Raw genomic sequence first — 11,516 nt, forward strand, 5'->3', positions numbered from 1 at the left:
TAATAACCCCTATTTCAAGTCTGTATTTAAATTAGATGTTTTATAATTTTAATTGCCTCGCGAATCATTATAGGTAGGAATCGGAGTTCTTCGGCAAGGATTTGCGGCTTATCCAGTCGCTGATAATGATTGGAGCCTTCTTCAGAATGATCAGCTACTGCGGATTTTGTCGAGCGTCGGTATTTCACTTCAGCATTATTAATAATAAATGATGTTCTTTTATGCGGATCAATATACTTATTATTTTTTATTTGGCCGATATAAGCGAGGCCGCAGTTGCAATCTATTTTGTATACGTCCTGTTATTTCAGACATATGTAATTACATATAGCACGTAAAATATAAGTTAAATGCATCGCTACACCCCATTGTCGGTCAGATTGACACACCAACATTAAAATAGAGTTTACTTCATTACTTGAAGTACTTTATTTTAATTTTTGATTAATATATTCCTTATCCATATTAAAATATTTTTATTTTGCTTTGGATAGTCTGTATTCGCTTCATTCGAATCGGTTGTCGAACAAATCGAATCATAACGTCCAGCCCTAAACTCTAGATTAGCTTAGGTGACAGTACTGACAGTTGACAGCTGTTTCAGTGTCGTTTGTCAAAGCTTGGACTTTTATTTAGATTTTAGAATATTCCATTTCAGAGATTTGTTGTAAAACAGTTGCATTATTAATGCGTTTATGTTTAGTTATGTTTCCGCTGCTAAAATAGTTTGTCACACATAAAAAAATACAATAAAAATAGTGTTTATGTATTAGCGGGATTTAGACGTAATGTTGCGAACCGTGGTAAGGTTGTCTCCAAATTTTATAATCCCTATATTTGGGAACAACCATGAATATGATCGCGATGTCCTCAATCGACCACCAACTCAGAAATTGGAGACTGGCTGGGATAGAGTCAGAGCCATGTATTCTAAGAAGTAAGTAAAACACAATCGTTTAATGTTTTTTATCAGCCTCAATCATTTTATATCTATTAAAGTTACATACTTATGCTATATGTATAAAACTAATGTATTTGGGAGTACATTTAGAGACTTTTTCTTCATCATATTCAGTAAAATTATTGCAAGTGATAAATCTTGGATTCTAACCTTAAAATGAATAAAATAAACAAACAAAATAAGTCGCGAATAAGATATCAGCACCAGTTTATAAATTATTTATATTAAACTTTGTCACACTCATTTTGTCAATTACTATTAGCTGTAAACTATGCAATTTGATGATGTTGAATATTAATAGCCAGACATAAAGGTGAATAAAAATATCTTCTGCGTCAGACTCTATTCATTTGACTTAAGGAAGATTTAGGAACAGACCATAACATGAGATACACTACAGCTCTGATAGGTAAAGTTATATTTTCCTGGGAGAAAAAATTGTTTGTGGTTTTCCCTGAATCTTGAACTATCTTCATACCAAAATTAAACATAATCAGGCTAGTGGTTCAGATGTGAAAGCAGAACAGACAGACAGTTTTTATTACCTTTAAAATATATAAAGAATAGATGTAACCATAGAATAATTTATTTTGAATATTTTAAATGTTTTCATAACTCTAACATTATACTTTACTAATTTACAGTGAATATGAAGAGGTGTCTGTAGAGGTACATTCTGTGTTGCAGTCAACTTTGTGTGGTGCATTTTTTGGAGCATGTTTTGGAGGATTCTTAAAATCCCGTGATGCATACATTTACTTTATTGAAAACAATCAAGCAACTATATTTCAGTCAACTATGCAGGCTAAGGTATTTAATATGAATAATAAATTATATAACATTAATTATATGATTCATTATCATTGATATTCATTTTAATTTTCTATTTAATTAATAGGTAAAAATTGAAACACTTATGTATTTTAATATTTCTTGCAGAAAAAGTTGCAAGATTATGTGACAATAGCTTTTGCAAAAGGTGCTTACCAGTGGGGATGGAAATTAGGAATATTTACTGGAATGTTCAGGTTTGTATGTGGTTTAGTAAATTTTGATAATTTTTCTCTAACATTTTAAATGTTATTTATATATTAAATGCAAAAGTTTGTAAAAATGTTTGGATGTTCGTTAGAAGTAAAGGTTGAAACAGCTTAAAAGATTTTAATGTAAGAGAAAAATAATGTTGTATGGTTATATAATAATTAAATTTCAGCTTAATAGCAACAACAGTCTCCGTTTACCGGGGTGATACATCGCTAGTGGAATACATCACAGCGGGAACTATTACTGGTGCACTGTACAAAGCCAATTTAGGTCTAGCGGCGACTTTCGTTGGAGCCACTGTGGGTCTGTATTTAAATATCTACAATATTAAACATTTAACAATGATTATTGCAGTTGACATACCTTCTGAACAAAATAAGATTATTTTTAATAAAATGTAGCACACTTCATACTACTAATGTTATTAATCTGTCACTAACATGTTTGTTTTTTAATGTTGCAGGTGCTACATTAAGTACTACTGTTGGATTAGTTATTCTGGGATTACTAAAAGTAACTGGGTTTTCAATGGATGATATTAGAAGAGCGCTTTACAGAATTAAAGAAGCTAGGTACAGTATACTGTTTTAAGAATCAATAAAGTAATTTGCTTTTATCAGTCACATGGATAGATGAACCAATTTATCTTAGATTCTTAGAAACATTATGATAATGATATTTAAGAATAGTATAGCAACAAAATTGCAGCAATTCTGTTATTATAGATGAAAAATATAATTCACCTTTAACATATTAATAATTAATAAGTATTTATTTTTATCGCAGGGAAGACCAATTCAACCAGGCACTCGATAAATCCGCAACAATAAGACATGACGATCTGACCAGGCACCATGAACAATTAGTCCAAGAAAAAGGGCAACAAAATGTAGAACAGATTGATTAAACAACTAATTCTCTGCCAGATTTATATTAAAGAATTTAAAATATGTAAATATCTGTAGATGTTAATAAATTATATTGTTTATATTATTTTTTTATACCAAGAATGGTTTTAGTGAATATTATTAAGTATAATGTTTTTTTTTTATATTTAACATAGGTCAGTATTGACCAATTAACTAAACGTTTCTATACCTGTTCTATTCCATACGCTATGCTAAGTATATCGAAAGAATTAAGGTATAGCGGGTAGGAATCTAGGCCCATAAATATTAATAAAATCGATTTTTATGTAGGTGCCTTTTAACCTTTAGCTAGCCAATTAATGCGTTCATTCGCATCTTAAATCCTTAAGCCTAATTCAAGGGTTTATTTAGTTAAATGAAAAATTGGAAACCTCGAACTTACGATTATATTTTTTCGAAAGAATATAAAAACGGCCGATTTAAACTCGGAAGTAATCTTGATAATCGCATTGTTTCGAGTTTTAAAGTGCTTAGGTACTTACCTACTACAGAGCTATCAAAGAACTTAACTCAATGGCGGTATAATATATAATATTGAGCACGAGGAAAAAAATCTTAATCTACCAATCATTTTCGCCCTGCAGACATCATCAAGCGATTGGTCAAGTTGTTTAACAGCATCTATAAATAGGATATTAAGATATTTCTCATTTTTGAGAACAAAAAATACTCACTAATTACTAACATCTATTATAGCAGCTTATCTCTCCAGTAACATTTATTATACTTAGAATCGTTAGGTACTTAACAAATACTTAGAATTTTATCGGAAAAATACTCACCGAGCTTGTAGTCGTTTTTATTACTATAAAAAATAAAAATAAAAAGCGAAATAATTCCTCTGACTCGAATCGGTGCATGTGACTTTGGTTTGATCTATATTCGTCAATCCAGTTAACCGCCGTTTCCAATAAATGATCCCGATAGCTTTGTTCAATCTATCTCAATAATGAACCAATTACAACATCAGTTTTTTGACATGCTTACGAATAACTAATTTTGATTGGTTCATTCTCGAAATCGGATTGAAGGTCAACCTTCATCTCAAGATTGGGATCATGTATTAAAAACGGCTGCAAGTAAACACAAATTAAACAAACCTTAAATAAAAGCATTTTATTGACACGTACGAGTACATACATTGCACATCACTTATATTTTATACTATGATAATAATACATAGAGAATAGATATAAAAATATAATGACGTATATACAAATATTTTTGTGCATCGATCCGCGAATTTTGTATACTGGAAACAACTTTACGTAACCAATTATTTTACGATAATAGAAATTCATTGCAATCTTTTACTACTATTACCTATAGAATTTAAAATGAATTTTCTATAAATTAATGTAAGTGCCATTCAAAATATAATTATTGACTATTTATTATGTATATGGCAAGAAAACATGTAGGGAACATTAAGAAAGTATAAACTGTCTGAAACCAAACACATTGGTAATAAAAAAATGTTTTTACAGACTAGTTTATTAGTGCAATCATATCTAGCTGAAATTTATTGTTTTAATTTTGTACGTGTATTCAAATTTACAAATAGATCACAATATATTAATATTCAATAATCAACCGAATGTAGAAACAATGAAATCTAGAATAACCATAAGATCATCTTTATAACAGCCCTTATGCATATAAGAAATAAGACTTAAATTAGTATAAATAGTTGAGCTTGAATTTATGTAATAGATGATACAATTTTAACATTGAATAATTTCCTTATTACATACTGGACATTTGAATAACACATGCACTTTATTTGTAGTATCAAATCTATTTTAAAAGCTAATAAAATCACTTCTAAAATGTATGAAAATATTGAAAATAGGTTTTAGAAAGTATATAAAACAGTAATACTTTAAATCGAAGATTACTAAGAAGCAAAATTTCTTATCCAATAAAACTACATTGAACATACATGCATACATAACGATATTAAATCACTTAATACTTTTATTACTTTTCACAACTAATATAACCATTTTGATACAAAATTATGATTATAAAAAGTTAAAATAAAAACAGGCAATATTAGGAATCCATAAGAAAATTGTAATGAAACTAAAAATACATACAATATATAATATAATAAAATAATCATAATCATTAATCATCTAACCACTGCATCAGTGTCTACAATCATGCAATATGAATTTTTCCTCAGACAATACATTGCACAAATTAACAGTCTTCTTTTCTTACTGCATAAAGTTTAATCTAATGTTTCTAACAAAAAGTTTAAATATTTCAATTATGTACTTCCATTTGCGTCACTAATGGATTATGATTGTTTTATACAGTGATTCGTTATACTTATAATAATCAATATTTATAGAATATAATTAATTGCTTATTTGTTTCAAATACTTATAATCACAGAGAATTCTTGTGTTCGACAATTCAACTTTCTACATAACAGATTGTATATATTGTAATAGTGATGTAAATTCCCTGTTTATAATGTAACATTTATTATAACTCGAATATATTAAAGGCTATGGGGGGAATTTAAAACCACTTTAATGCCAAGTTTAGACTAGCAATTTCTCACAGCATCATGTTTCAACCACATTTCAACAGTTCTATAAAGTTCTGCAAGCTTAAAAATTTGCAGAAATCAGTTGGCTGTCATTGCTTACACCATAAAGATTGATCGCGGATTTCGGCTTCTCCAATTTTGCTTGCTAATCTAAACTCTACTTAAGTAATATGTCCAACAAAGACAATATGCAAGTCGGCTTCAGTGTAGAGCAAAAGATACATTTTTTCTTTACAAATTACAACTTTTATTTGATTCCAAAATCCTTATATTGTTTTCTTCTCATATAAATCGCCCTTTACTGTCTCACAATTACAGTTTTCTTACTTTTATATTTTATGCTATTACCAACAGTTTTGCATAAGATCTGATAGGATAACAAAAACTTTATACTTGGCAACATTGCGAAACATCTAAGTAGTCTGAAATATCGTTCTCACAATGATCGCTATTATTTTGCCTAGTGACAAAATAAACCGGACCTTTCCAGACAGAATATTGTAATCAACATTTCACACTTTTAGCTGTAGCGGCGTTTTTCTATATAATACTTATTTGGGCAGTATTTTTATAGGATGGTTATTTTTGTAACTACATACTGTAATGCCATTAATTGAATAAATACTGTAATTATATCAGAAATAACAAAGAAAAAACAAACACTTTTAGTAAAAGTGTGACAAGTCAGAAGTCAATTAATATTTTCTTCCGGAAAAGGCTACAAATAGTTAATAACTTACTGCGTGCTCTGTGACTTGGTGATACGTTTGGCGCCTCTGTTCGGAGGGCCTTTCGGTTTAGCGAACGCTGGGCGGTGGAGATTTCTTTTAGGATGGATCTCATCATAAAGATATTCCTCTGTTAGCTCTTTACCGTCGTCGATTTCTAACTGTAATAGAAAAAATTTCAATTTATTTAATTATACATTGACAACTGATATGTTAACTGTATATTGATGAAACTGAGTTTTATTAATAGTTTATTGTTTGATAGTAGTTACTTTAAGGCAATTATACTGTGTAAATTAAAATCACAATAATCATTGTGATACTCAATTTATATGTGTATGCATACTGATAAATAAAATATACATGAAATTGAAAATGTTACCCGTTTAGCAACTTCAAGTCCCATCTTTTCAATAATTTCTAAGAACTGTCCCTTGCAGCTAGAATACATCATTCTTTCTTTAATGCTACAGTTGTAGCCAGGCATTGAGTAGATGAATACTGAAATTATAATAAAACAATCTAAGTTATTTATAAAATGGATGTAAGGTCATACCAGTCATGTGGCGGATCAAGATATATATTGTGGAATGTACTTTATGCACTTATTCTTTTTTCATACGAGCACAGCACAGTGACTCCTCTGTACCTAATAGTAAGCTGTACTCCGCTTACTATTAGGTACCCTACTGGGTCTAATAAGGAAGTTGACTGACGAGAGACGATAGTCCTTAGCCATTCCATAAAATTATGCCCACTTGGTCTGTTTAAATATCAGCATTAAAAATATGCTGTCAATAATTTAATTAAGCGAAATAAGGTATCTCCTGTGCCATAATGTACCCATTCAAAAATTATTATAAAATTATCCTATACTGCTTAAAAGATTGTGACGTGAATTTCAATAAATCATCAGGATTAATGCTATGCAGTAAAACTTTGCATTGGTAAATACCATGTAACTAAATAAGTCAAAGTAATGATCGGCATATCTAGCTTTAGCTTTTCCCTGAATCTTTTTATAGTTATGCGGTGTATACCAGTGTTAGTCACGCGGTATTGTACTCTTAGCGCCGAAATATGATCTGAAGTTTAGTAAATTACCTATGCTATCCATATGGTCGCCTTCATGCGTGTGCTGAAAGATGTATAGATGGTATCTAGCTTGATCACTGGGCACTTGCTGTGGTAACTCCACCAGAGATATTTTAGCAGCTTTAGATAAATGTATTTTTTCTTCTTCTATATCTGAAAATTGAGAAAACAAAACTTCAGTGATGTTCTAGTATTTTTAAGTTTTTTTTTCTTATTTTGCAATACCAATATTATTATTCTTAATATTCAATATTAATCATGACCTGTTTGAGAGTTTCAAGTATTTTTTTTCACAATTATATTAAACAGCTCATGTAGATAATATTCAATTTATTATCATTTATGTGGGATTTAGAGTCTGGATAATTTTTTTTTTTGGTTATACATTTATGTGACTAATAGTTTTTACTTAAATGTTGTGAAATAGGGCTTTATTCAATCAAAATATATTTTTTTACTTAGTTATAAACACAGCATATTTGCTTTAAATATTATTGTGTTGCACTTACCTATTTTAAATTGTAAGTAGTTATAGGAACCTTTTTGGAGATCGACGATACCTTGCTTAGCCGCATCTGTTATTGGGAATGCCACTCCACCCATAGTTGATTGCCTTCAAAGATAAATTTATTTGTATATTACTGCAGCGAATTTATATGTGCTCTGTCATAATAAAATTGTATATTATTACAGCAAATTTGTATTTGCTCTCCCACAACAAAACATTGTCTGTTTTTAATAGAATAACGCTACATAAAACATCATCAAAACATCATGGGTATTTCATTATAACACTAGGTATAAACATAGAAATAATGTCTAATTAATGACTTCAATCTCAAACTAAATTCAATGTGCACTAAATCAACTATCAGCATATAATAGTGGGTCAAGGATTCCAAGCCTTGTCTAGGAAAGAAAATTTTACCAATCAACATATCCATGTGGCTAAACGATGAAAAAAGTTGAATTTTGTTTCTATATTGAGACCGGGAAATTACTCATTGTGTAACATTTGGAATATATAAAATTTTCTTTAAGGCCTTGTAATAATTTAAGAATAGAAAAAGGAATATACCTAGAGTCCGTTCCATAGTTGGTATGCGGCTCACTCTCTTGCAGTTCTTTGAGAGCCTCTTCTCGATCGGTGAGTGGCGCGGGGGCACTCACTCCACTCAAATGAGCTTTATATCCTTTCAAACTCACTTCATCCTAAAAAATAGATTAAATTTAGGTTACTGAATGTTTTAATTCACCAAATTCTCCATATTTTATGTAAAGAATTTTAGTGGTGATTTAAATAACAAATTGCGAATAGAAGCATTATTAACTTTATTTAAAATATTAATTGTAATAAAAAAAAAAATACTTCAACATTAGATTATAAAAAGATAGTTTCATAAATTTTTAAGTCAAACCTCACCTTTACTGTAGCATGCATTTCATCCTTTATGTGAGCGGAACCAAACTCTTGTTTAAGTGTTGCTTTAGTGGAAGCGTATAACATTTTGTGCCTGACCGGTGCACTGTCAGGCGACCAACTAAGAAATAACCACTCATGGCCTAGAGAATTCTTTGAGTCAAATCTGAAATTATGTCAATAGATGGTATACAAGTTTTATTAAAAAAAAATATAGCATTTTGTTGAGTGTCCTCTCTGTAAAGCAAGCATTAAGAGAATGTGACAACAGATTTATGCCTAGACTATTCTGTAAGTTGAACTGAGAACCTACTGAAATATGTAAGAATAGGTTGGTTGTAAGGAACAAAACTATCATTCAGAGACCCCAATTGAACTCCAAAGAGTTTAACACATAAATTTAACAAAATTGTTGATCGTCAGAAAATATATCTACTAAAATTATAATCAAAATTAACATAAGATAATGATTAGTCTTTACATACCAAAAATTATTAATATTTAATGAGCTGGTAATAATATTGTATTCATAATTAAAATGTACAAACCTATACAATATATAACATGGTAAATCTTCAACAATCAAACTTGGAACATATTTGTCAAAGTCTTGTTCCCATGATCCTTTTGTGGAGTGGTGTTTAGCCATGACCAACTGTTCTGGAATTAAAAACAAAATGGTTGACTTTTCAAATGAGTTCTATCTGTATTAATATTATAGTTAAATGCACAAAACATGCATAAAGGAGTCTGTGCTTTATCAATTTTTCCCCAAAACAGCATTATATTGTAGATGGAAATAAGTAGATCATGTTTTGTTAACAGTAATTATGAGCTAAATGTATATTGCTCATTAGGTAGGTATTTTAACCCAATGATGACATTAAAAAGCTTTGATTAATACAATATGCACATTGTTAATAAAATATATAACTTAATATACATTTTAACTGAACAAATAGCTTATAATAAACTAAATATATCAAAGATTGTTAAATAAGCTTACCATTTTCAATGATGACTTTGAGCACCCTAATTTTTCCATCTCGACATTTGCTAAAATATTTTTTTAATTCAGCATTAGCTGTAACAGAAAAATATAATCCTTCAAAACTATATATATTTTATGTAAACAAATATAATTTTATTATTCTAATTCGACTGGTAATGTCCTTAATCCTGGAAGGTTTTATTAGTTTCTTTGCAACTTTACTGTATTATTATTATTAACACCTTGTATTTTTGCGCAAATTATAGTATATATTGTATCAAATTTTTCAAGATACTGTTGTATATAGTAGCTAAATAACGATATGAATTCAAACGAATATTGGGTGGGTGGCCTTTGACGTAATATCAAGTTTTTGGTCAATATCCAAAAACCAAGTCATATTGTTTTTATGTAAAATCATAATGATATCTATAAAGTGTTTATCAATATATCTTTATTACAGTAACGTAGATAAAATAAACAGTGAAATTTTGGATATTTTATCAATAATTAAATATTGTACACACCTTGAATACCGGTCTGATGGGACATATTGATGACGTATTAAGTTTTTTTTGCTTTTCTATTGATTGTATTCACTAACGTTTAATATAACATTTGTCATAAATTAATAAAAATCCAAGATTTGGCGAAAAACACCGCACGTCATTCAGATTTGTCAATTTTTTTGCAGAAAGTGTTGCCATTCGCGAATAAATGTGACCATAGAATACATAATATAGGAGTTAACAGAGACATCCCTACGTAGAGATTTCAACGGAGTAGTTGACGGAAGAAGTGGTACCGAGGGTATAGGTCCATAGGAATTTTAAGTAAACGGTAGACTTTCAGAGGTAGACTTTTGTAGGTTATTCCTGTAAATGTAGCATAAGCAAAACATAATCGATAACACAAATCGACTTATTTCACAACACCAGACAGCTGCCCAGAAATAGTAAAGCTTTTAGACAATAGATAGCGCTTCTTATAATTAATGTTAATTTTTAGAATTATGTCAGTACAATAGCAAGCAAGACGAAATTATTGTCTAGCACCTCGTGATATCTTGTCACACGCAAAGAGAATTATAATATACTAGCTTTTGCCCGCGGCTCCGCCCGCGTTATAAAGTTTTTCAGGCTAAAGTTTTCCGTTATAAAAGTAGTAGTTTCCCGGGAGCCTATGTTCTTCCCAGGGTCTCAAACTGTCTCCATACCAAATTTCATCTTAATACGTTGGGTAGTTTTTGAGTTTAATACGTTCAGGCAGACAGATGCAGCGGGGGACTTTTGTTTTATAATATATTTTTTAGAACTTTTTAAGTGAAACATTCCCGTCATACATCATTGTTGCATAACTTTAACCGTTTACGCAGCGCAGGCAACGGAAGCTCTCAAAACTCATAATTTTCCCCGTTTTTGCAACATGTTTCATTACTGCTCCGCTCCTATTGGTCATAGCGTGATGATATATAACTTTGAGCACTCCACAAACAAAGGACTATTCAACACAAAAATATTTTTTCAGTTTGAATCGGTAATTCCTGAGATTAGACATTACTGCTCCGCTCCTATTGAATATAGCGTGATGATATATAGCCTATAGCACTCCACGAACAAAGGGCTATCTAACGCAAAAAGAATTTTTCAGTTTGGACCGGTAGTTCCTGAGATTAGCCATTACTGCCCCGCTCCTATTGGGTATAGCGTGATGATATATAGCCTATAGCACTCCACGAACAAAGGGCTATCCAACGTAAAAAGAATTTTTCAGTTTGGACCGGTA

General features: G+C 30.3%; 2 protein-coding genes across 2 annotated transcripts; one reads left to right on the top strand and one right to left on the bottom strand.

Annotated features, from left to right (window-relative positions):
- Positions 1 to 577: 577 nt before the first annotated feature.
- On the top strand, positions 578 to 3,012 carry LOC115450616 (RPII140-upstream gene protein). Its single transcript, XM_030178668.2, has 6 exons — positions 578 to 937; positions 1,606 to 1,771; positions 1,901 to 1,989; positions 2,175 to 2,308; positions 2,469 to 2,577; positions 2,792 to 3,012. Exons 1-6 carry the CDS (start codon positions 789 to 791, stop codon positions 2,910 to 2,912), a joined length of 768 nt encoding a protein of 255 aa, XP_030034528.1. The 5' UTR covers positions 578 to 788; the 3' UTR covers positions 2,913 to 3,012.
- A 1,023-nt stretch (positions 3,013 to 4,035) lies between these two features.
- Positions 4,036 to 10,489, bottom strand: LOC115449966 (twinfilin). Its single transcript, XM_030177868.2, has 9 exons — positions 10,259 to 10,489; positions 9,747 to 9,824; positions 9,289 to 9,400; positions 8,744 to 8,906; positions 8,399 to 8,532; positions 7,830 to 7,933; positions 7,330 to 7,473; positions 6,608 to 6,726; positions 4,036 to 6,386 (listed from the first exon to the last, which is right to left on the bottom strand). The coding sequence occupies exons 1-9, from the start codon at positions 10,281 to 10,283 to the stop codon at positions 6,234 to 6,236; spliced, it is 1,032 nt and encodes a 343-aa protein (XP_030033728.1). The 5' UTR covers positions 10,284 to 10,489; the 3' UTR covers positions 4,036 to 6,233.
- Between the last annotated feature and the right edge of the window lie 1,027 nt (positions 10,490 to 11,516).

This window comes from Manduca sexta, chromosome 26 (genome assembly GCF_014839805.1).
Source record: "Manduca sexta isolate Smith_Timp_Sample1 chromosome 26, JHU_Msex_v1.0, whole genome shotgun sequence".
NCBI classification, from domain to species: Eukaryota; Metazoa; Arthropoda; class Insecta; order Lepidoptera; family Sphingidae; genus Manduca; species Manduca sexta.